The 27,087-nt window shown below is 41.9% G+C and overlaps 1 protein-coding gene across 1 annotated transcript; it reads left to right on the forward strand.

Moving 5' to 3' along the window:
* The first annotated feature begins 707 nt into the window (after positions 1 to 707).
* On the forward strand, positions 708 to 16,160 carry f8 (coagulation factor VIII, procoagulant component). Its single transcript, XM_073487046.1, has 27 exons — positions 708 to 939; positions 1,704 to 1,801; positions 2,022 to 2,144; positions 3,350 to 3,562; positions 3,797 to 3,979; positions 4,196 to 4,299; positions 4,785 to 4,905; positions 4,994 to 5,273; positions 5,369 to 5,558; positions 5,700 to 5,787; positions 6,164 to 6,381; positions 6,519 to 6,663; positions 6,998 to 7,207; positions 7,768 to 8,684; positions 8,781 to 8,923; positions 9,191 to 9,356; positions 9,447 to 9,686; positions 9,802 to 10,030; positions 10,112 to 10,294; positions 10,396 to 10,512; positions 11,690 to 11,761; positions 11,955 to 12,040; positions 12,145 to 12,291; positions 12,653 to 12,797; positions 13,000 to 13,148; positions 14,805 to 14,987; positions 15,612 to 16,160. The coding sequence occupies exons 1-27, from the start codon at positions 773 to 775 to the stop codon at positions 15,765 to 15,767; spliced, it is 5,073 nt and encodes a 1,690-aa protein (XP_073343147.1). The 5' UTR covers positions 708 to 772; the 3' UTR covers positions 15,768 to 16,160.
* Positions 16,161 to 27,087: the final 10,927 nt, after the last annotated feature.

Genomic DNA, 27,087 nt, shown 5'->3' on the forward strand with positions numbered 1-27,087 from the left:
GTATAACACTAAAGTATATGACAACTTTGTATTTATATATATATATATACACACATCCTGAAGTAGAAGTACTGATGGAAATAGAGATGTAAATATAAGTGCCCTGTAATACACTGTAACTATATAGTTACAGTGTATAAGGTTTATATATCTTTACATCTCTATTTGCCTCCAAATTGTAGTGAAATAGTGAAATAATAAAATAGCAAAAATGGAATACTCAAGTAAAGTACAACTAATTACAGTACTTGAGTAAATGTACTTAATTACATTCTATCGGTGCCCACAAGGGGGGCCGAGTTGAAATAGTCCCCTTTTTATAACGGGTATAAAAACTGTATTAATGGTTGGACCAGGACAGGATTTTTTCCACAACCTGGCAACCCATACTGTGTTATTAATGGATTTTAACTATGAAGCTGTCGTAAACACTAAGTAACGTTTATGAGGCCATTAGATAACAAAAACAAACAAGCCTTTACAATGGTAGTGAGTGACGTCACTGCAGGTATTTGTTTGTTTTATGTGTCCAGTCTAAGACAAAAGTCTCCTCGGGACAATAAAGCCTCATGTGAGTTTATCACAGCAGAGCAGTCACACACACACACACACACACACACACACACACACACACACACCCGCCCTGCGTCCCAACCTCAGCCTCCCTGTGGACTTCCTCCACCCCCTCCTCCCTTTAAATACCTCAGCCCGCAGCGGGAGCAGCAGAGCCGGGGCGCAGTTTGACCGGGACACGGTGGAGCTGACAGGTGAGATGACAGCGACCCTTCTGCCGCTGCTGCTGCTCTGCGTCTGCGGCGCAGAGGCGCAGCAACGACCCGCCAACGCTACTGCTGTCAGAGAGTATTATATCGCAGCTGTGGAGATCGGCTGGGACTATCTCCACCTGGACGATGGTGAGCCGGCAGCGTCCGACCAAAGGTGAATATATCTTTGTTTAATCTGAAGCCACCCACTCTGATGTGACCTCCCTGGAAGTTTAAAGTCTGGTTTTGGAAAAAAAAACAACTGGCAATAGAAAAGTACAGTGAGGCTTGTTTTACTTCCATACTGGCTCCAATAATGACAAATGTACAAATTTGAAGTAATGACAAATTATATGATTATATTTTAAATGTATTTGGTAACTTTAGGGAGTTTATATAAAAGCTGAACGTGCAAAATCAGAGTTCATTGTTTCTAAAAAGATTCATTAGGATGGTTGTTTCTGCCTGTTTCTTGTAAGTTGAATTCAGTGAAGGAATGTAACTAAGTACATTTACTCAAGTACTGTACTTAAGTACAAATTAAGTACTTGTACTTCCATTTTTCTGCTACGTTATACATCCACTCCTTTATATGTTGTAGGCAAATCATGTACTTTTTACTCAACTGCATTTATTTAATAACTTAACACGCTGCAACAAAACCAAAGCAGTGCATTTTTAAATTAATTATTTATTATAATTATTTCATTAGCAGTTGGATATTTTAAAAAAAATCATTGATTCATGATCAAAGATCGAATATCTGATTTACTTTTACTTTTACTTTTGATACTTAAGTACATGTAATATCACATACTTTATGACTTTAACTCGAGTACTATTCGTATGGGTGACTTTCACTTTTACCAAAGTGATATTTTTACGTGATATCTTTACTTTTACTCAAGTGTGACTTTTGGTTTGTTTTGTTTTTTGCAGAAAACTTAAAGATATTCCTCAAAAATACATCAAGGCCATTTACAGGGAGTATACAGACTCCACGTACTCTGTCCCCAAGCCGAGGCCAGCGTGGACAGGTAGGTCTCCACCTCTGATTTTGTCTCATTCAACCAAATATAAAGGATTTGTGTCATTATGTCAAATAAAAATCAGAAGTAAGAATGAGCAGGAACCTGTGAAGTAAAATGTTGTGGAAAAATATGTGTTTGCTACAAAAATAATAAAATGTAACAGCTGTCAGTTCTGTTTCAAAGCATGTATCTTCAGATCTGTTTGAAATTAGTGATATTATTGCAGGTATTCAAGGCCCGGTGATCGTCGCCCAGGCCGGTGACAGGGTGGTGGTCCACTTCAAAAACCTGGCCTCTCAGCCCTACAGTATCAGTCCTGTGGGCATCACCTACTGGAAACAGTCTGAAGGTAGTGAAACTGTTTCACTTTCTCTCATCCACTCCGTCACACACTGATCATGAGTCAGCAGCGTCTTGTTCTTCTTGCTCATGTCTTGACTCAAGCAATTTTTCGACTCATGATCACGTTGAAGTCCATTTTAGAAAAGCGTAGATGAGTCGATGGCAAAAAACCATTAAAATTAAGGAGAACTCTAAATCTGATCTTCTTACTCACATGCTTTTCTCGCTGAATCTGACATCATTTCGCCATAAAAGAGAAGCAATTCATGGAGAGGGATGATGCAAGGATGTAAATGTGAAATTTACCAGAGTACTGTTCTAATAATCACAATAATTGCACCAGAATCATCAGAGGAAAAAAAAGTCGCCTCCTTGTTCCTTAGAAATGACAGCGAGTGACGGTTATCACTATCTCGTGTGTGCAGATTCTGTGCAGTGCGTTACAGCCAAACGGTCAGCGTGAGTTCTCAGAATAAAGCACCTCCGTGGATCTAACGAGGTTCAAATATCTCATTTCACTTGCGTTTGAATTACAATGCAAAAGAAAGCAAATAATCGAACATCCCTGATCTGAGAAGCTTTTGGAGGTTAATACCCTTCACAGAAGGCTTTGGCAGATGTCCTAATACTGCTTTAGATCCAAAGCACTCAGTTCCTGTAAAAGGCTTGTGTCTTCCTGCTGCAGGGTAAATTCCTTTAAAGGGGTTCACCATAATCTGAAAAGCTGCACCTGTCACGTCCAGGAATGAGCCGTCATGAAGCAGATCTAATCACATAAATGTGTAGGATAAAGGGTGAGGAAAAGGTTGCAGCCTGTGGGGGTGCACGTCTGATATAAGACATTACTGCACATTATGAAGATCCAGTGCTTCCTTCCTCACACATAATAATCCTTGATCCGTGGCTCAGATGATACCATGTTCGGTCCTTGAATTTGAGTGAATTGGGACTCTAGAGTCCTTGAAAAGTCCTTGAATTTGATGTGAAAGAACGTGGGAAGAACGAACTCACAGATCACAACGCCTCAGGGGGCTTTACAGTCTGTACAGTGTACAACACACTCTGTCCTTGGACATTTGAGTAAGGAAACTAGGAGTTATAATGATCACACTTCTTCCTAAGGTAGATTCTTGTGACACCAGTTTTCCTGCTTCGACTCACCTCCACTGCTGAATCAAAACAGAGGACTCATGCTGTGTCTCTTCTTTCCAGGAGCCGGGTATGATGACTCCACAGCGGGCCAGGAGAAGGATGATGATGCCGTCTTTCCTGGGGGATATTATGAGTACGTGTGGGACATCAGCCTTAAAGACGGTCCGACCATCAGTGACCCCGAGTGCCTCACCTACTCCTACTCATCCCAGGTGGACACAGTCCGAGATGTGAACTCGGGACTCATCGGTGCCCTGCTCATCTGCAAATCAAGTCAGTGTGTGGGAGGGCAAAGAGAAGCTTTGCTTTGTTATATGTTGTTTTAACTTGAAATATGGCCCAGTGTCCCTCCAAAACTTTCACTATCCATTGCCCTTTCACTTGCTGATCAATCAGGAATCAGTCAAATGACTATTTGCAGGAAGTCTGAGGGAAATGGCCGCCATGTGAATATGGTCTATAATCAGCATATTCTCACATCTTGCCTCATGATGTTTTTTCTCCCAGGTGCCTTCACAGACGACGGCCAGAGGAAAAATCCAGCGTTCGTCCTGCTGTTTGCGGTGTTTGATGAGACCAAGAGCTGGTATGGAGAGGTTGGAGAGAGAAGGAGCAGAGAGAAGTTCAGGAGGAGCAACAAGAGGAAGGAATACCACACCATCAATGGATATGTCAACTCTACGTTACCCGGTACTGAACCAGACCGGCTGTGGACAGAGAATTTGTTCCACAAAGTCGTGTTGTAATGTTAAGTGTTGCTGACACTGTGCTCTGTGTATCAGGTGCTGCTCTGTATGTGGTCCTCACAGGAATTTGTCCTCATTTTCTCCCCCTCTCTCTCTCTCTCTCTCTCTCTGTTCGTGTGTGTGTGTGTGTGTGTGTGTGTGTGTGTGTGTGTGTGTGTAGGTTTGAAAATGTGTCAGAGTCGTAATCGTGTGTTTTGGCACATGATTGGGATGGGCACAGCTCCAGAAATCCACTCCATTCAGTTCCAGGCTCACTCTCTGGAGGTATTTTAAGTTGTTTACATAACAGATAGTCATAGTAAACACATTTAAAGATTAAAAACAGATTAAACTCATGAATGGAAGATGAACAAATGTTACTTCTAGAGGTTTTACTGACATTAAATTCAGTTGAGTTCCAGGCGTATACATAAAGTCTAAGAGCATTAAACTGTATTTGTTACGTACTTTACTTGTACTTTGCTTTGAAAAGCTTGTCGAAAGGCCTGTCGCTCGTTTGAAGGAATATTTTAACATTTTTGAAAGTCTTTTTTCTTTGCAAAGGCTTGATGACAACATCGATACCAGTCTTACATGAAATAAAGAGCTGGAGCCAGGAGACGATTAGCCTAGCCTAGCATTAAGACTAGAAGTAAAGGGAAACAGCTAGCCTGACTCTGTCCAAAAATACACTTTATGCAGAATATTCTTTTTACAACCCAATTTCTGTCTTTATTAAAAATCTAATAAACTGGCTTTGTATTTTTCAGGTGCTGACACATCGTAAAGTCACTATGGAGGTGACGCCTATGACATTCATCACTGCAGAAATGAGGCCTGTAAGTGTAGGCCGCTTCCTTATCAGCTGTCAGATATACTCTCACCGCCACGGTAAGAAAGTCCCTAGACCTCTTACAATCTGTTTCCCCTAATTCATTTCACTGTTTAAATGATTAAACTCTAATTGTGCACCAACCAGATGGTATGAACGCCTTGTTCGTGGTGGAGAAATGCCCTGATCCCGTCCTTCTGCCGGGACCCGACGTGCGTAACGTCAAACACACGGAGGACACGGATGACGTTGATGACTACGTTGACGAAGACGGCGATTCTTTGTTCAACACCATAAGCTTCCAGCCTAAGAGACCACAATTTCAAGCCAGAGCCAGTAGAGGACGGCGGGATAACACCTGGGAGCATTTCATCACCGTTGAAGAGGTCACCTGGGACTACACTCATAAACTCAAACCCACTGACAGGTAGGAGAGACGAAGAAAGAGCAGGAAGAGGAATAACGGAAAGTTTGTCGCTGAATTGTTTGAATTGATTGCGTCTTTTCTCTTTGACACGTCAGTGAGTTGCAGTCCGCGTATTTGCCTTCAGCTCCCCATCACCTGGGCTACAGGTATAAAAAGGTGCAGTACGTGGAATACACAGACGGATCCTTCACTCAGAAGAAGAAGAACCCTTTTTCTCAGAAGGAGAACCCTGAAGAAGAACTGCTGGGTCCGCTTCTGAAAGGAAAAATCAATGATGAAATCCACGTGAGTCAAATGTTTGAGGACAGAGAATATGCAGATTGTCATATATTTGTGTACGATCAAATTCAAGCTCAAACAACAACTCATTTGGCTCTTTACACGGCTTCTTACTGATCCCCCATTTGGTTTGAATTGTGTCTCCAGATCACTTTGAGAAACCTGGCCAGTCGTCCTTTCAATATCTACCCCAGTGGCCTTACCAGGATCTTCCCGCTGCACAGATCCACAAATGGTGAGCTGAGGCATGGACAAAAAACCATCGGATGAAACTAACGTCTTTCTAATTTGCCTTTAACATTAATAGGCCCAGTAAGGGAGGGATTTTCGGGGGAATCTGCAAATTGGTCGGGGATTTAGATCGCTAAAGAGTGTCTAGAGAACCACTGCAACACAGAGCTGTGGAGGATTTTTGCCCTACAAATACTTCTCGTAGACCCGGGAGGCAGTGTAGCAGTGTAGTCAGTAGTTCAAGAGAGACACGACCACAGGACAAGAAGAAAATGCTCCAGACTTTTATTAGACAAGAGATATTAATAAACTGTATATTGATAATCTGAAAAATTGATTTAATTGAAAAAAGTTCCACCTAATCTCATCTAATCAAACAGCTGCAGAGAGGGACTTGCGCTCCATGGGAGTGCCCCCCAACAGGACGTTCACCTACGTTTGGAAACTAACACCAGATGATGGGCCCTTGGACGGAGACCCCCAGTGTCTGACCCAGCTGTACCAGAGCACCGTCTCCCCGGAGAAAGACTTGGCGTCCGGGCTGGTCGGCGCCCTTCTCATCTGCAAGAATGAGGCCATCGACACCAGAGGACGCCTGGTGAGAAGAACGTTTATGTAGTAACGAATACCCTCGAGTTTTACGGGCATGAGAGGAATCGTTTTTTAAAGATCCTTTCAAGATCCAGGCTGCGCTGTTGTCTCTCGCCTGCTTTAATATCACTGTCTCTTTTACAGGTCGGCCCAGATAAAGAGTGGCCTTTGATATTTGCCGTGTTTGATGAGAACAGAAGTTGGTACATCGACGACAACATAGAGAAATCCAGCGAAGACTCCCCGAACACCACAGACCCTGAATTCTACAACTCCAATGTCATTTACAGTAAGTTCACCTCAGAGTTTCTTTTACATATTTATTTCTTCTAAACCACCTAGAAATCAGTCATTTTTATATAATCGCCCTCTTTTAGCTCTGTTTTTGGTCTCTACCTACTCTTGAGAGAATTAAGTGGCTCCTCAGCTGCTAAATTATGAGCTGAAATTCACTTTAAAGCTCTGTAAAGCAAAGCGGAGCCTCATATTTGAGTGATCATCCTTCTGTACGTTCATCACTAGAAGTGCACCCTTACGCTTTGTCACGTTGTTTTCATATCATCATTTGATTGCTACCATCAAATCATCAGTTTTAAAAGCAGTAAATGTCCCTTTACCTCCAGGTGTGAACGGCCGCATGTTCAGCGGACGACAGTTTGTGATTTGTAAAACCGAGGTCACCTTCTGGCACGTGGCGAACGTGGGCACCCAGAGCGACTTCCTCTCCGTTTACTTCACGGGAAACCTCTTTCAGCATGAAGGCCTCTACCAGTCCGTCCTCACCCTCTTCCCCATGACCGCCATGACCATCTCCATGGAATCTGAGGTGATAGGTGAGTCTGAATTTGTATTTTTCTTTAACTTTTCTCTTAGACTATCACCTCATTTACACCTGGTATTAAAATGCGTCGTGAACAGAATTTGATTGGATCTGTCTGACCACATCTGGAAGTAGTCTGGCTCGCATTGTGTTCAGATCTTAGGAAGGTGTAAACGCCATCCGTACAACATGCTGGCATCTGTACGAATCATATACGAACGATAACATTATACAAAGAAAGAAATAACTTGTGCCGAATTTGCAAGAGGGGACAAATAATTAAGTATTTGTCGCGGACATCGTTTCACAAACTTTACAAAGTTTCCCCAAACTCTAAACCCCACAAAACTCCACGATTTCTTAATGGAGTCTGGAGCTGATTTGCATCCGCCTCGAAATACTACATCTAATATTACATCTCAGTGAGGATAACGAGAATGCAATAAAATACCGGGTATAATCAAAGGCAAGATTGGATCTTTTTTCTTATCTACTATAGATAGGTTTGCATGGTTAGATTTAAATTCTGTCATCTTTTGAGTCGTATTAATCCTTGGCTACTTCTCCTCTCAGGTGAGTGGGAGATCAGTGCCTTCGATGGCAGCCTGAAGAGCCGGGGGATGAGCATCATTTACACCGTACGTCCTTGCAACGGTGACGAGCTCCCGCTAGTCGATCGTGACGAGATGGATGAGGACCTTTCTCAATATATTGATCAGTTTGAGCCGAGGGGAAGAAGACCTCAAAATCATACAGTGTCGGTTCGAGAGTGCAAGAAACCTCTCGCTGGCAACAATACTGGTCAAAACCTCACTGATGATAACACTGAGGGGACCGGGGCTGAAGGACAGTCAGGATGCAAGGAAGGAGGAGATGCCCAGTTGGATGGAGGAATCCCAGAGGACATCTTGGAGGAGATACAGAAAGATGGAGATTGGATGGTTTCTGAGAATGGGACTGAAGCTGGAGGAGAGGGAGTTGTGAGACAGAGAAGACAGGCAGAGGGCAACGGGACAGACGTAGATATCAGTTCTGGAGCCTCAGAAGATGGAGGAACGGAGATAGAGATCGGAGAACGGGATGTAGAAAATGTGACAGACACTGTCGCAGAGGTCAAATCTGAGGAAATTAGTGAAATACCAAGTGTAAATAATGAAGGAATAGAGATTGGAGATCAGGATGTTGAAAATAAGACCAACACTTTTGAAGAGATCAGATCTGAGGAGAGGAGTGAAATATCAGGTGTAAATAATGAGACGAAAAGAGAGCTTGAAGAGAGCAACGAGATCTTACTGAACAGCAATCCACCGACGAAGACGGTTTCAACTTCCGGACAAACTAAATCAGAGGAGATGGGTCAAAACTACTTTCAGTCCGAACCCGAGCGACTTAAAGTGGATCTGCTGGACCAGAAAGTCAACTCCACTGCTGATAACAACCAGAGCGCAGGGATCGGTCTGTCCCTTGATTATGATGACTACAGCGAAGAGGTACTATTTTCTGTGTGTGTTTGTCTTACGTACATTTATTAAGTGCATTTAATTGCATGTGTTTGAACCCACAGTAAACACCCCATTTTTTCATAGGTGAACAGCACATCCGGTGTATTCAGCATGGACTACATGGACCTGCGCTCGGGAGAGGTCAGGTATCCGCACTACTACATCGCTGCAGAGGAGATCAGCTGGGACTACGGCATCAGAAAACCACATCTGCTCATCGAACCCAGGCAGGAATAATTATAATAACACTTCATCAAGGTTTCTGTGCAGGTCTTAAAAGTAAACTAATTGTTCGATAGCTTGGGAAAAAGACTTTCACTGAATTTTGTCAACTAGGATTTGCTCAAAATCAACACGATGTACCACTGGACAAAGACTTTCTGATTGAGTTATTGGTCAAAGAAATGTTTCACAAGTACAACCGAAAAATGCATTTTAATAGCCACTTTAATCAACGTCTAAGGCAGCAGTGTTAACTCAACTCGTCTCTTCAGGGAGGTGCGTCGCGGGATGAGGAAGTTCCTGCCGGAGTACAAGAAGGTGGTGTTTCGAGCCTACAAGGATGAACACTTCAAAGAACCTGTAGACAGAGGAGAGCTCCAGGAACACCTGGGAATCATGGGACCTTTCATCAGAACAGAGATTAATAATCTCCTCACTGTGAGTCATCCTGTAACTAAGCAAAATAAAAGTCTCTGATATTTTATTGGTGCTTGGTGACCCATTCGTCCCCTCTCTGTCTTATTCAAGGTGATCTTTAAGAACAAGGCATCCAGGCCTTACTCTTTTCATCTTCAGGGAGTGTATGACCGCACCCAGGGGGCCGGCATGGCCCAAACCCAAAGACCCTCTGCACCACCCGGGATCCCAGGAGAGCCTTTGGCTCCTGGGGAGACACGGACGTATAACTGGAAAATAACCAAGAAACAAGGACCAGCCGACAGTGAATTTGACTGCAAGACTTGGGCTTACTTCTCCACTGTTGACAAGGTCTGTATTGATATGCAGCTTCTTCTGTCTGCCAAGTTTATGTGTTTGTGTGTGTGCTAACATTAACGTTCTATCCAAAGAAGGAGAAAATGAATATTTCTTTACTCTGTTCCAGGAGAGGGACCTTCATTCAGGTCTGATTGGCCCACTGGTGATCTGTAAGCCCGGCACGCTGCTAACTCGTCAGTACACGCAGCCATACGTCCAGGAGTTCTCCCTCCTCTTCCACACCTTTGATGAAACTAAAAGCTGGTACATGGAGGAGAACCTGGCGCGGCACTGTGCTCCACCCTGTCAGGCCAACACTGAGGACCCCTGGTACCACATCAGCAATAAGTTTGCAGGTGGAGACAATAATTATTGGTTTCATTTTTAATCAACATGCTGGAATCTTCTTCTAAATAATACCTATGTTTTTTTCTTAGCAATAAATGGTTATGTGGCGGAGACGCTTCCTGGTCTGATGGTCGCCCAGCACGAGCGAGTCAGGTGGCACCTGCTGAATGTAGGAAGTGACGGAGAGTACCACGCCGTACACTTCCATGGTTTGCCTTTCACTGTTCACACTAAAGAGCAACATCGTATGGGGGTCTACAACCTCTTCCCTGGTAAACACACGCACACGTATTCTTGTAATTAGCTGACTTTAACTATCAAAACCGTGTTCTTGACTATTATTTCATGTATTTCATTGCTGTCTGTCATCCAGGAGTGTTTGGCACAGTGGAGATGAGACCCCCCACAGTTGGCACATGGCTGGTGGAGTGCACTGTAGGAGACTACCAGCTGGCTGGCATGAGGGCTAAACTGCTCGTCTATAATCCAAGTAGGTGCCACTGTGCCACATATCTGTAAGAAATATATATTTATAATATAATAAGATATATAATTAATAGAGAATCAGAACAGAAATGGTAGATTTACATTAAGATGAATTTTGAGCCATGCCAGTGGCTCTGGTAATGTCAAAATTTCCATTTATCCATCACAAGAGGACAGCTCTAAAACAGAATAACTGTAAGCCTCTGTACGCTGAGCTTAGCATACTAACATAGCATGCTATCGTGCTAAACTTTAGCATATTAAGCTAATGTGTTAAAGCATGTTGCCATACTTAAAGGGGTAATATGTAAGAAGAATACCATCAGAATGTAAATAAATAGCGGTTTTGACTTTATGACATCTATGTATTGTGTTGCACAGATATCTAATGAAGTTAGCATGCTAACATGCTAGCCCCGGCGTGTCCTGGTCCAAACCTCCTGTGCCAGCCAGGAAAACACTAACATTCCCCTGGTCCCCGAGCTCCAAGTCTGAACCTCTAGCTGCACGGCTAACTGTGCTAATTTAGCAGCAGTTACCCTGGCGATAGGCTGCCCCCTATTTGTTTTGAGTATGAATTTGACAGGTGACCAATTCCTACATATTGGACCTTTAACAAACTGGCCAAGTCAGACTGATGTAAAAAAGATCAGCTGTAAGAATAGTTTGCTGGACTATGAAGTCTAGCAGAACATGCCAAACACAACAATAAAAACGTGCTAAGATGCTGATTTTAAACACTAAACATGAGCATATAAACGTTCAACATGCATCTTTTGAACTTATTCAAGAAGTGAACACGATTTTGCAACAACAGGAAGCCGATCACTTACAGTTGTAGTGAACGTCACTGCATTTTGAAGTTTCGTCATCAAACTGTATGTCGACTATTTCAGAGGCTTTCCCCACATTTTCCATGTATTTTGTTGTTGTGTAATTTCTGGGGCTTTTTTATCAGTGAGGGCTTCCCATATTGCAAGGCTGAATATGTGAGGTAAACCTGTAGAGTCACTCATATCATCATTTACAGAAATGTCAAAACAGACATTATATAGTCCTGTACTGTCCAGGTGTATTAAGTGCACAGAAATGGATTTGAGGAATTTTGGACGTGATAATTATGTACACCTGGAAATTTAAAATGCGTTATTGAGCTGGAGTTTTCTCGTTCTGACATGCAGATTGTGTGTCGCCACTGGGGATGAAATCAGGAAGGATTGAGGATTCCCAGATCACAGCATCAGATTACATCGGTAAGGCAGTGAAACATCAATAAGACCCTTGATATGTGTCGCAGAAAGACAAAGTGTTTACCACAAATGCCCAGTGCACTAAAAGATGAAAATATTCCAGTCTCGTGGCCATCAGGCAGCTTTATCAAATCCGTAAAGCCTGAAAATGACCCACAATGAGTTGAGTTATGACCGTGTCTACATGTGTGTGCAGGTAACTGGCAGCCGCGGCTGGCGAGGCTCGATCAGTCTGGTTATATCAATGCCTGGATAGGCAGAAACAATAATTCATGGATACAGGTAAGATATACACACTGTTACATTACGTATGTAGGTTCCAGCGCACCCTAATGCATGATCTGAATGGACTTTTCTTTATAATTAATGCTCATGTTTGGTATTAGGTTGACCTTCTGAAGCCCACCCTGCTGCATGGTGTGAAGACGCAGGGAGTCAGGGTGAAGCTGAGGGACAACTACATCACATTCTTCACCGTCTCCTACAGCCTGGACCAGGAGACCTGGAGCACTTACATAACCAAGCACAAGAGAGTATGTTCATAGGTCGACTTCCCAAATGGTTCTTGTGGAATAAACCATGTGGCACATGAGCCAAACATGGAAAAAATCTGCACACTTGCAGAATCTTGCCGTTTGGCTGAAAATGAACCTCTAACCTCCAGTCAGCTATTGTTTCCGTTCTGTTTCAGAAAACCATCATATCGACTTCTAGAGTCTTGAAAGATACTTGCTCGCCTCCCTTGACGTTTTTTGTACTGTACAGTTTGGAAGCAGTTCTTGGTTGTGCCTTTAGGATGTCAGAAAATCAAACCAGCAGGACAAACATTAAGGACATGTCAGCATACTATCAACATGATCCCTGAGCTGAAGTGTTTGTGTGGCTCTGTTTTAGGTGTTTTATGGCAACATGGACAGCTCCAAGGTGAAGCACAACGTGTTCGCTCCACCGTTTGTGGCTCGCTACGTCAGGATTCAGCCAGTGTTCTTTAGGCAGACGCCTGCTCTGCGACTGGAGCTGCTGGGCTGCGACGTCAACAGTGAGTTTTACCTGCAGCAGCAGAGGTTATCGCAGAGTAGATGTGACTGTATCAAAGTGCTGAGAGTGACTCTGGTGTGTGTGTGTGTGTGTGTGTGTGTGTGTGTGTGTGTGTGTGTGTGTGTGTGTGTGTGTGTGTGTGTGTGTGTGTGTGTGTGTGTGTGTGTGTGTGTGTGCGTGTGTGTGTGTGTGTGTGCGACCAGGCTGCTCTCTCCCTCTCGGGCTCCAGAGGAGGCTGATTCCAGACAAAAGCTTGACCGCCTCCTCATCTTATTCATCTATGTGGGGTAGCTGGGAACCCCCCCTCGCCCGCCTCCATCAGGAAGGCAGGGCCAACGCCTGGAGGCCAAAGGTTAACACAAATACACAAACACACAGATATACAGACACAGATCCGAAAGCAGCATTCAGGACAGGTAGCGTCAAAATTTGCTCTGTTGCACCTGTAACCACACCCAACACTGATGTCACAGTGTAGTGACAGACCTCGGAGTACACCTCTACATCAGGGCAGGGAGAGGAAAACTGGACCACAACAAAAGCACGCTCATGATCAGGTGTTTACTGGAGATTTAAAGGGACAGTTCACTCCAAAATCAACAAATACATATTTCCCCTTCTTACCTGTAGTGCTGTTTATACATTTGGATTGTTTTTGTGTGAGTTTAGTGAGAGATTTCTGCCTTTTTTTTAAAAATACAATGGAAGTAGACGGCACTCAGTTTGTGCTGCTCATGAGTGCCAAAAAAATACATGTGGAAAAACTCAACTCAAGTTGTCATTGCTCAAGTAATATCTCTTTCCAGAAATCATGACCCTGTTGCTCAAGATAATCAACAGAGCTTGTTGTGAGCAGTTTCCCGTAGGAACTATTTTCTTTGTAATGAACTACACCGACCTTTTCAACTAGAAAACTAACAATCTAGATGGATAAATAGCACAGGTTAAAATATGTGTTTTTGATTTGTGAGACAAATTGATATTATAAGCTGTTTGCTCCCTCACACGCTGACAGGAACCTGTCTTATATCATTTTGATCCGTGGCTCCTCCTCTCCTCCCCTCCCCTCCCCCTCGTCTCCTCTCCTCAGCTTATCGTTTTCACACTCTTGCAGCACTGAACTGCAGAGGTGTGATTTGTCCTTCTGTCACACTGTTGAGCTGTTATGAAAGGTCCCGCGCCAAAGAGCTGCACTTGTGATCCGAGGACAGGAGGTCAACCGCTGTGCGCCAACTGTTATCTGGAAAGGGGGTCTTAAAAGAGCTCCGATGGCCCGAACAGACGGCCTCAGAAAACAAAGAAAATTCTGTTTATGTTCCTGCATGTGTCCTCTAACAGTAGCTGCAGCCAGCATTGAGTTTTTTTGTTTTTTTTTATTGTTCTCAACGTTAGTTTAAATAGGAAAACCTTCTTGCGTGTGTTCCAGGATACAGAGTAAAATGGGATTACCTCGATGTCCTTGGAAATAGGAAAGTGGTGTTTGGCTGATTTCACACTGAATTCTGACTTTGAGTCATTTTTCTTTGTTGGGAAATAAAGAATAAATCCCCTCATCAGCAGCTCATCTGGTTTCGTGCAGTTCAGCCACATTATGTCAGTGGAAAAAAAGATGAACTGCCAGGAACATTTTCCGAGTTTATAAGTTTCCTCGTCATTCAATGTGGGAGAGGAAGTGGTTCGGCGTTCCCTTCGGCCATCGCAACATCTGTTTTGTTTTGCTTTCCTCTGCTTTGGCTACTACTGTTTCATTCAGAAGCTGGTATCTATTTCTGTCCGTTTCATAAGATTCCCGTCAATTTATTTAATGCCTTACACTTGTGAGTTTTGTATTTTCCAGTAATATTTTTTCATAATCGTGTTCATCTGCATGTAAGATCACATAGTTCTAATTTAGAGACAGTAAATATGATGCTGTGGTAACAGAAAAAATAAATAAATACATACAATTCAATCTAAACGTTTTCCTTTCTGACATCTAAAAATGTCTCCTCGTCCATTTTCGCCCCAGAACAACAACCCTCACGAGTGGCTCCAGGTGGACTTGGGGAAAGTGAAGCGCATCACAGGGGTCGTGACCCAAGGAGCACGATCAATGCTGACCCAGATGATGGTGACGGAGTTCTCGGTCACCGTCAGCCATGATAAACACTCCTGGAGCAGTGTGTTGGAGGAAGACTCCCAAAGAGAAAAGGTACACTCACTGTAGAGCTCAGTTTTCCACTAACCAGTGTTAATCTGATCCAGGCTCCATAAACGTGCAATGACTAACATGTTCTTTACTCATTTCACTTACTCCCTCCATTTAATCATTAATGCAGGAGTCTCAGATATCTCACAGTTTCCCTCACTGTCACGCAGGTGGATGAGTCAGTCTGTAATGTGGAGCTGACCACTCACCGAAAGAATCTTAATAACACGTGCTTTCATGTTTTAGTGACACACAGTGGACTGACGGCTGGTACCAATCCTAAACGTGCTACAAGGAACTTTTAGCTGATTCAGCAAGAAGTTTTTTTTACACAGTCTTGATGCTCATCACTAGATGCGATTCATAAAATCAAAATACATTTTTATGATGAGGAAGAATTGAGGAGAGAAAGAAGCAGCTCTGTCGTCTGGTGGTACATCAGTGGATACTTCTGCTGCAAGACGGCAGCTGAACAACTGGCTTATAAAGTAACATTTAATGTTGGCCTTGCTACCGAGCTACACCTTCCTTATTACTAGGAAAGGTTGATAGCTTTAGCTCTAGCTCAATAAAATTACTATTACAGAGTTCAAATTTGAATTTCTCCCCTCTTCTTTCCTTCCTCAGATCTTCACAGGTAACAACGATCCAGATGAAGAGGCCATCACTGTTTTTGATCCCCCTCTGTTCGGCCGCTTCCTCCGTATCCACCCGCTGGGTTGGATCAACGGCATCGCCCTGCGCCTGGAGGTCCTCGGCTGCGACACGCAGCAGGCTCTCTGACAGACCTACTGACGCCTTGTAGCAACAGTTTAGCGGCAAAATGTATCCTGGTTTCATTCTGGCAGTCGAAGAAAAGTGTTATTTTGTTATGTCGTGCTATTTATGTAAGAGAAGCTACTTCTTCTGTGGTCACAACCTTGTTTACATTTCCATCTTTTTGACGACATTATTTGGTCGTCTCGTGCAGAAAAGAAGCATGTGTGACGTCATAGAAAAACATAGCTGCCACACAGCTTTGCTACCCACAGAACAAACCTTTTGAATGTGAGCATGTGTAAATATTTCAGACACTGATGGATGTATAAAGTTTGAATGGTCGATGTATATTGTTGGAAAAGTTTGTATTAATGTATTTTTCTGCTTTGTTAGAGTTTATATAAAGAATGAATCCTGGGGGTCGTACTGGCTTTTTTTTCTAGCTCTTGTCAAAATTCAGGCGTGCTTTAAAAACTCTTAACCAAGTTCAAATGGGTATTTGAACATGAACAAACACAGTTCTGGTAAACACTTCATGACTCTTCCTGTCCTGATTTCTTTCTCCTTTTGCTTTTGTTTTCTTCCCTCTCTCCAGCACATTATCTCTGTTCTTTCTTCGCTCTGTCTGTCTTTAGTCCAAAACGTTCCCGATCTGTTATTTTGGCTTATCCCCCTCCACCAGGCCCTCCCTGCAGAAACAATGAGCAGCTGTGCTCCAACATTGTTCTGTTACAAGTCGAAATACACAGTCGTGAAAAACAAGTACGTTCTCAGACGAGGATGAAATGTTGAGGCGACTGGAGGGGAAACAACAAGGTGTGAACACGCGTGTGTCTCAAGTTGTGTGTTTTGGACCTGACTGTGTGAAGCATGAAAACACCAGCGTCCAACTTTTGAGCGTCCAACCGACCTTTTATCACCTCTTTATCAGGGGAGGAAGTTTCCAGGCGAGGAGGGGCTGTGTTTGGTTCGGAGGAAACAGTCAGACAGGACATCCATTGGCAGAGACGTGGCAGTAGCCTGGCTGCCACACCTTATCTCTCTGAAAACAATAACACACTGGGCCTAATCTCAGCATCTGTGTTATGGTTAATACACACGATCTGAACCACGCAAAACAGAGGTGAGAAACGGAGGTGAGCGGAGGCCGTGGCCAGCTGCCCAGGTGTGATTATCTGCTGCTGGGTTTGTGTTCGCAGCGTGTGAAAGAAGCAACAACAGCAAATACAGGTCAGTCAGACACAGCAGAGACAGTTAGAGAGCTAAAAACAACCGTACTGACTCAGAGGCTTTTACATGAGTTTGCTAATTAACTCAGAATTTTGTTTATACTTCACATTTTTTCTGATTTGCTTAATTTGCCAGCTTCGAGGCCGCCTCTGGTTTCTCTTTGGTCTTGAAAAATCAACATGCAGAGACATTAAAACCTGCATGCATATCATAGCATATTGTTAATCATATTCTACAAACAACTGGCCACTAATAAGCATTTTCCCTTAATAGCATCCTAACAAGGTTAAATGTACAGCAGTAATATGTAGTTTTATAATTACACTTCTAATTGTTACAACCTGACATGTAAGGCTTTCATTTTTGGGTCCCCACTATTCATGATGTCTCTGCCGTCAAGTTTGTGATCATAATTGACCGGAGTACTTTGTTATTCACCTGTTCTGTCAGAGATCACCTCCAAAGATACCCCGGTCTGGATCTCAGAACACCTCGACGCAACACCAGTCACTATCAGCTACACTTAATAGGTGTCCAAATAACTTTAAATTCAGTATGAAAGTGAGGTTTAAAGTTCTTGCTCATAACTCATTCACTTCTAAAACATTTGCGGGTTAATAAGCGTCAAGATAGTAATGAATTAGTTACGAGCAAGACCTCACTTTAGAACGGGGAACTTTATTTGGACACTATGTGTCACATGTGTCTTTACATATTTCTATTTCTGTAAACAGAGTTAGCAAATGTGATAGTTTAATGTACATATTTTCTATTTTCTACATTTTAACTGCTTTTGTTTTTTTCTTGTTTCTTATTATCTATTCTTTATTTTAGATTTTCTATACTGTGACTTTGTTTCTGTTCTAGGAGGAGCAACTATAACAATTTGCCCCTCAGGGATCCTTTAAGTAGCTCTGATTTCTGTTCAGATGTATGCCCTAATATAAAGTGATAATCATGTTTTGATTATTAATTAATCAGTGATTTAGTATCTAAAATAAGATCTGAGTAAACGGTGGAAAGTCCCCTCCAGAATTTAACTGTATGTCTTCAAACTGCTTGTTTAGTCCAACCTGCATTTTATTTATTTATTTATTCACGTGTAATGGCGGTATCAAAAAGCAACGGTTTCCTAGAAGGAAGGATGTGAAATCTGAGGTCTTTCTGGGGAAGATGAGTGGCAGTTATGACCATTACTATTTACTGTAGATTTTGTGGTTGATTGGCTAAAACTTGCAATAAAACCACAAAGTTCTTTTAAAGAGAGCCACCCTTCTTCTTTTCTCTTCTTCTTTCAGTTTGCAAGAAACCAGAAGCCCAAGCTTGCCAACACATCTGATGATGACAGAAGTGGTGAAATGAAAAATGGCTCTCAAAGAAAAGTACTTTATGGATTTGCGGAAAACCAAGTTGCCAGCCGAGGAGCACCAGAGTCTAATGAAAACATGGCCCATCTGTGACCTGGAGCTGCAGATTCCCTCTGATATGTGAACGACTGCCACACTTCCTTTTGTCACAACCTGCTCATATGTAACAACAGAGTTAAGGAGTTTCTTTCTCCGTTGGCAGATCAGTGAGGAAGTGCCCTGAAGTGCAGGGCAGGAAAGAAAACAGAGTGACACAACAGAAAAAACGACCACAGTTTTATCATCTTCTCTTGCATCACTTCCTTGTCTTGGTCCTCCCGATGACCCAGAGGGCCCGAGATAATACAAACCCTTCTTCTTCTTTTTCTTCTTCTTCCTCTTCTTCTTCTTCTTCTTCTCCTTCTTCTTCTTCTTCTTGGTGACATTTGCGACACAATTTAGAGTGACAACATGTGTGTTTATGCATGCCACAGTAAACGTAACCACTACAATATCGAAAGAAGCACTGTGATATTAAAAGCTGCACATTTTCATACTTGTTGGTAGAAAAATGCCCAAGACTTGTGACTTGTGTGTTGCCTGTAGAGCAACACAATAGACTTTTCACCGTCTGTTAACATTTGCTAGATTGAACTTTAAAGGCGTCAGATTGACGTTAATTTACAGTGTGCGTGTGGTTTCGTGTTGGTTTAATGGTTAATTCCCATAAGTTTCCAGTGTGACAACACCAGTTAACTTCCTGAAGGTCACATTGCACCAACAAAGGACACATTGCCACAGACAGAAAAATCATTTACATAAACATGTATTATTATATCATAAAATCTGATAAGTTATTATCATCAAGTAAAGATAACATAAAGGGAAAAAGCAAAAGACAGATTAGTTTTTGCTTCTCATCATATTTTGCACCCTTCACTCATTCTACCATATTTTGGTTATTACACAGAGGTGTGCAGTACGAGTGCATGACTAATACTAAACTGTTGTACAGTGTGTGTTACGCAAAAAGAGCAGCGAGACTTATAAACAAGTCGGATGCAAGAGAACAAACCAACAGACTGTTTATCGAGTCACGTGTTGAAATGTAATGATCAAATGACGAGGATTGTTGAAGGAAATTACATTTTTAAAGCTTGTATGCACATGCTACATTACAGCAGATATATATGTTAATATACGGAGTGAAACAGTGGAATTGACAATGACTTAAAATGCTGCTAAATTGTTATACAGTGTAAGATAATTTATAAAGAAATCAACTTAGTGAGTGCAGGTGTACTGTAACATCTATGTTAAGATGACTATTATTGCACTTATGTGCTCAGATTTGTTCCATTCGCATCGTAACTATAAAATATTGTCTTGTGTTGTTTATATATTGGCAAACTTAATAAAAACTTTAACTATATAATAACGAAAACCCATCTATTTGTAATTTAATGCACCCTAAACCAAGGTAGAGAAAGAATACATGTACCAGAGTGATTATTTGATAAGTCTTTGACTCATGCTATGAGAAGATACTCGACTATAGTTACACAGTAAATGTGTTCATGCTTTATAGGAAGGTTCATTTTTTTTATGTTATTGCTGTATCCTGAAGGGTTCCTTATACAATTATATGCTCTAGAGCAACAGACATTCAGCGAATTCAAAATTGTTTTTGAACTCCATCTTTATGGTCGTAGATTCTGAGGCAGCTTGTAGAAGTTCAGATCCTGTAAATAACTTCAGTAATGAGTGAGGGGAGACCTCTACTGTACAGTCTGCAGCGGTACATTAGTTATCGGAGGGGGGGGGGTTCTACACTGTGTGGAGACGCCTATAGGACAGCATGATGACTTGCAGGACAGTACAGTCTGTTCTCATCCAGTTCACTGCTTTTATCTGACGAGGAACAAACATGTAGGACAAATGTGGCTGCGTTCTGCTTCAGCGTGACTCACTCAGCTTTATGAAACAGTGTTTTAATCTATGTCGGCTTTTCACGCTCTAATAAAACATCTCAGGGGCAACCTTGATACACCTTTGTAACAGTGTACAAAGTAACTAAGTACATTCACTCAAATTCTGTACTTCAGTTTTGAGGTACTTGTACTTTACTTGAGTATTTTCTGCTGCTTTCACTTCCACTCCACTAAAATTCAAAGGCAGTTATTGCACTTTTTACTCCACTACACATGTATTTGACAACTTAAGTTACTGTTTCAGATTCAGATTACACTTTCTGATCCCTACAGGGAAATTCAAGCAGCAGTTCAACTTTATTAAGCAGTTTAACCAAATTTACCAGCTTCACAAACACACAAAAACAATGCAGCGATAATTATGATCCAATGATATCATTTACATTATTCTAAAAAATGCCATTATGTATAATGAGTGGTTTAAGTACAATTTGATGCTAATACTTTTGTATTCAAATGCATGACTTGTACTCAGAGTATTTCTACTCTGTGGTGCTGCTGCTTTTACTCAAGTACATGATCTGCGTGCTTCTTCTACCTCTGATATAAAGGCACTCGTTGTGAACTCTTGAAATAAAAATGATACCAGATAAATAAAAGAACTGTGACGTGGTTTTAATAAAAGAGTTTAGGTCAAATCTAAGACTTTATTCCTTCATAAATCCAGATAAGGATCAGTTTTCACTGTATTAAAGCTGCCTTATAAGGAAGAGAAAAGGCAGCCGCAGGCTCGAAGACAGACTCAACAATCCCTTTATTCTCATCCTTGTGAGATGTACACAGTAGCTCCCTGTATGTACATAAAGAGCTCTGCTGCTCGGAGCTGACTCAGTGAAGCGTGATCTTTAAGATCCTGCCTGGCTGTGAGAAACTGAGGTCAAACGGGGGAACGAGGAGTCAAGGAAGGACTTACCGCCTGGATGAACAGCCACGTTGCTGTGGTGATAATGAGCATTTGGAAACACATTCAGCGTGTCCCTAAACTGCAGCAGAGCGTCGCATTTCACCTCTTTGACTCAACGTGTCGCTTCTGTGTATTTAATGCGTTCAAAGGGGTTGATCTCCAACGTGATTGCATGTCAAGAACAACCTGAGCGCCCGCAGCGTCCGCCGTGGAAGTGGAGCACACAGACAACAAAAGAGTGGCGGGCCGTGACAGCGTGGGATGTTTTCATATTACATCTTTATTGTTGGTTTAATAGAAAAAAAAAAGATGTGCCTCTTTTGATACAGATTCAAAATTACTTTGACAAGAACACAAAAATTACATTAATTTTTTTTCTAGCAGCATGACTTAATTTCAGATCTTGCGGCGTCACTGGCCTTGTTAGAACATTTTGTAAAATGACAAAAACAGACATGTTTTTATATATATTCTTTTTTAAAAAAAAAATTTAAAAAAAAGCTTGTGTTGGGAGGACAGAGGCTGACAGCTTTAAGAAGAGAAGACAGGCAATAGAGGTTTAACTGCAGCAACCTTACTGGAGGTTAGAGGAGGAAAAGATTAGCAGGGCCCGGCAATTAAGTATTCCTCATGTTTCAACATGTAAGGCTGTGGGAAGGCCTGGTGACCATACAGAAATATAGATGAGAATACATCACCAGAGAAAACTGGAGAAGATCATGAAAAAAATGCATGATTGATACAGGGTTTCTACAACATATGGAGCACATAGAGGGTTTTACATGACTCAAGTGTGACCAAAAGCCTTCACACACCATTTAAAGAGGACGACTGAAAAAGTATTCTTGCTGGAAGTGGTCCCCGGCAGTGTATGACGTGTTGGCAAATCACGGCTCAGCTTCACAATATATAAACCTTCAGTTCATCCTGTTTGACGCATATTGTTTGTGTGGTCTCACGCGGAGGAGAAGCAGTTAAACAGCGAGCAGAGATTGAGGTCAGTGGAGCAGAGAAGTGGCACATTTGCAGAGAAGAATAACAAAGCTCAATATTGCGATAGTTGGACTGACTTCAAGTCAGGTGGGGTGTTTTTTTTCTCGAGGGAAAGTCTAACGCCAAAATAAATGAAATTGAAAAAAAAAATGATTTAATAAGTAACTATGACACATTTACTGTAGATAAAGCAGTATGAACATGTTGATTTAAGGTCATTTGACCTGCTTTTTGGAAGAATGTAACAACCAAGAGTCAAATAGTGCCTGCTAGCTTCATCCTGCCATGTTTAAAACACTGATTAATATCAGCCTGTCTTTTATTCATGAGCTGAATGTGCCTCTCTGTAGCTCCGACCTGCATACTGAATAATACATGTGAGCAGCAGTAGGTAAAGAAAAGCAAACACAGGGGAGAAACATGTTAAACGAGACATATTATGCTCATTATTTTACTACTAGAACAGGTTTACATGCTTTAGTGCTCATAAAACACATCAGTTTTCTCACTGTCCAGTATTCCCCCCCCCCCCCCCCACCCCCCCCCCACCCCCCCACCCCCCCCCCCCACCCCCCATGGTGACATGGTGACATGGTGACATAGTGTGATGTCACAAAGTCACGGTATGAAAGGCGGGACTACTGACGAGGTTTCAGGAGCAGTGTTTTCTGTGGGAGAGAGGATATTCTGTTGGTGCAGACTTTGACCTTTTTAACTTTGAATACTAAAGGAAGGGGAAAAGTGAAATAGCATAATAGGTCCCCTTTAAGCTTTCACCAGTGTGACTGTCAGGTAAAAACAATTAAAAAGTCCAACAACAGCCCAAAAACCTCCTGATTATAAAAACAATAAAACATGTAGTATTTGTTAGTAGTTCGTGGTTAGGAGGCTCTACTGTGGGTTTAGCTGCAGGCTACAGCTCAGAGTGCTAACGGAGACAAATGCAAACTGGGGCGTCCAAGTAAACATTCATCGTTTAGAGACGGTGAAGCGCTCGCAGGAAGTGGACTGCGAGCCCGAACGATGCTGCATAGATGAAAGACTTTGGCAAGCCAAACACTGGTTCAGCACACAGCATAAAACCATCCAGACGTATGGTATCGTTCTTCATTCAATCAGCTCCTTCACTTTTACATATTATTTCAAATCTGACCGCTGCAGTACTTTCTCTGTTTCTTTTTCCAGTAGTCATTGAAATGTATCACTAAAGACACCAACAAAAAAAACAACAAAAAACAATTATCAAAAACCAATTAAGACAATAAAAAAACAGTTTACGGTTGATTAAAAACCATTACAAAGTGTATAAAGTACATATGTTGATACAGTTCTCCAATACAAAGGAGCACTCAGCTGCTTCTGAGCAGAAACTGAGTGAGAGTGAAACAAGTGAGTAGGCTGCTATGAAAGGTCCAGGATCGACAATGATAAAATCGAAGGAAAGAAAGATTTCAAAAAAAATGTGTAAAAAGTCACATTAAAATCTGAAAAATTCACTTTACAAGCTTTGCTGTTGTTTTTCAGATCTCGCAACTCTGATCAAGTCAGGTTCTGGTGTGTCACAGCTGTTCAGTAACTATAAGGCAGGTTTGTTTTCAAACTGCTGCGACTTCTCGTCTCTTCTCAAACAAAACAACAGTACGGTTAGGCTTCGAGCTAACAAGGTGATGCTATTTTCAACACAAATAATCAAAAGGAAAAAGTTCACAGTCAAAATAAAAACAAAACGAAACAATTCTAGTACATTTTGTCGAGACAGACACGTTTCGTGCATACAAACACAATCAGCCTTGTGCAGCTGTCGTTAAGCAAAAGGCCCGTGAGGACGTCCGATATGGCTGCCAGAGCGTAATCCCACCGTAGTAGCTTCAATTCACTCATCAATTTTCACGACTGTGGGACTTTTAGTGACACAGGCCTCTAGTTTGACGGCAGTAAACTAGTGCAACTCTTATGTAACACTCGCCACTGTTTATTCAGGGGAGCAGGATTTCACGTTAGCAGAATATGAACCCTTTTATGTGAAGCTCTGCAGTTTTGTAGAAAGCTTCTCCTGCAACAATCACAACACAAAACATTTAATACATTTCACAGTCAGCCATTGTTTTTTTAGGCAGGAAGGTACTGTTTGGGTTACAAAAGAAATACTGTAAAATTAGTCACTTTTAAAGTGTTTCCTTATTTTTAACATCTATTTGAGCTCGGTCAGATTGCTGCGCAGGAGCTCCATGTTCAGCTTACGTGGCCTGTACATGGACAACTCACACAGCCCATAATGCAACACTACCTCAGTCAACCTAGAGGCCGGCGTTCTTGCTTTCAAAACATGCCTTAACCGTTGTATGGCTCTCCACTGCTTACGCTTTAGTGTTTCTTTTATCTTTAGACAGGGATATTAGACATTTACGTATCTGCACTTCTTCAATCACAGACATAAAAACGATGCTGTGATAAAGAGAAGCTAAAGATAATGTGTAGGTAGTGGAATGGAGAGGATTAAAAAACAAAGAAGCAAATGGATACGAAGGCAAAATAAATCTCTGAACTAATTACGCGCTACATGTTAGATTACACGGAATGGAAGTTTGACATTTCCACAGTTGCCTAAACTGACGCTAATGAGGTTTGTAGGGAGCGATGCTGATTGAAAACAGGCGTTTGGCAGCGTTGTGGCTCTGGTTCAGACTGTAACAAACCACTACACAGAACAGTGATGCTATAAAGTGATGAAGAATGTCAACAGGTCCCACTGGATTGAGGATTGTTTGATTACTGAGGTATTGGTGTATGTTTCCTATCAGAACTGTTTGTCCTATAGCATGAACCCCCCCCCAAAAAAAAAGCTACACCCAGCAGTGAGGTTTGTGTAGTTCTCAGGCTCTAACGTGTTGTAACACAGAAACCCACTGAATAATGGCAGTGAAAGCAAAGAGGGGGTCGGACAGAAGGGAATACCACCTGATCACCAGAGCAGTTCCTTCCTTGCGGTGTACCAATCCCCTCTCTGCTATTCAGTAATGCATATAACCAAAGAGTGTGACTCAAACAGTCAATTATTGCAGCTCTACTTCACATCTGTTCATCTAAGTTCATTGTTCAAGAGAACTTGTAGTCAGAGGTAAGTGGTCTAAATGCTTATGAAATATAATAACTGCAAGCTGTTCTCTCGTGAGGAGGCTGTGGTGTTTTGATTCATTACCGCCGACACAGTGAGCGACACCCTCGTGACACAAAGCTAAACTAAAGCAGCAAACTGATTATCTGTGAGATGACCTGACGAGGGCTCAGGCCATTTGGCAGCTTTCATCTCAGTAGTCCCCATCTCATCGACAGACTGTAACGAAGTGGTTCCATATTACGTAACTGTATGTGCAGCACACGGAGGAAAAGTTCTGATTAAATGATACCGAATGCCTTTACTGTAACTGAGAAAAACCTATGCTACCACCAGCCGTCTATCTCCTGTTAGGACTCTTTCCACCTGAACGAGTGTACAGTGTGCACGCTACAAAAAAACTATTCTGAATTATTATTTTTTTTAAAGCTGTAACAAACACAGTTTATGCAGATTTTTCTAGCACCCTCCTAAACCTTTAAAGGCCAATAAAAACTGTAGATTTTGCTGAAAGCTGACAGTTTAGGCTGAACAGACTCATGAGAAGACTCGTATCACCTGTAGAGTTAAGTTTCTTTGATTCAGGCAGCAGATGCACCGGCTCACCGCAACTAACTTTGGGCTTGTCCACATGTATACGGATATTTTTCCTTTTATTTGAATTATTATTTATTGAATTCTTTTTTGGCCTTTTTCATGGCTTTATTGGATAGTGCAGCTCGGAAGAGTTACAGGAAACATGGTGGGAGAGGAGAGAGGGGGGATGACATGTAGCTTAGGGCCAACGGACGGATTTGAACCCTGTGCCACTGCAGCGAGGACGCTGCCTCTCTACTGATTGCACTCAAACTACCTCCCTTCTGAAAAATATCTCTGTACGCAAAAATGATTCCAAAGTGTGCCAGGCCAGTAGGTGTCAATAAAGTCTAAGTCATCGATTCGTCAAACACCAGAGAGCAAAATTCTGAGTAGTCTTAGTGAGCTTATGATATTTAAATGTAGAAACGTTAAGCTGTAAACTTGTAATTAGACCTAGCAGTGCTTTCTTTTTAAATATATTTTTGGCCTTTTCATGGCTTCACGTGACAGGAAATGGGATTTTTCCCGAGTTCCACATCAGCAATTTCAACTGGAACGCCCTCTGAAGTCAGCTTTCCGACTCGCACCTCCAAATCCAAGATGGCTACCCCGCTTATCACCATCTTTGAAAGCTGTAGAATATATAGTTTATTGGCACTTCTGTCATATCTGTGCCTCATTAAATCAGTCTTACACACAGTACTGTCCAACTTCTATCTGTGGACATGTTGCTTCAATGTTTTTATGCACAAAATACTGTGAAATGCATCGTTATCAACCTGGCTAGAACTGGTATCCCAACATGTTGTACTGGAACGCAGTCACCTCGGGTATGACTTCATTCCCATCTCCAACTTCCAACCTCAGCGGTAAATGAAACGCACCATGTGTACTGAGCTTTTTCTATTTATATAAAATGATCCAAGACCAAAGAAAAGCTAAGTAGTAAACTTGTAATTAGACCTGGCAGTGCTAACAACAAACTTATATTTGTGTGAGCCAAACAACCAGATGTCTGCCGTGTTTGTGGTTTCATACGCATGCTCATTCCACAAAACACTCAGTTTTACATGTCCACACGGACAATCAAAATTTAAAAATCTGCACTGACTAAACACGTTCTCAATTTCAGCTTTTGTGACTGAAAACACAATTTACGTGTGATCAAGAGGCTAAAATACAGAGG

The sequence above is a fragment of the Pagrus major genome, chromosome 18, assembly GCF_040436345.1.
Source record: "Pagrus major chromosome 18, Pma_NU_1.0".
Taxonomy (NCBI): Eukaryota; Metazoa; Chordata; class Actinopteri; order Spariformes; family Sparidae; genus Pagrus; species Pagrus major.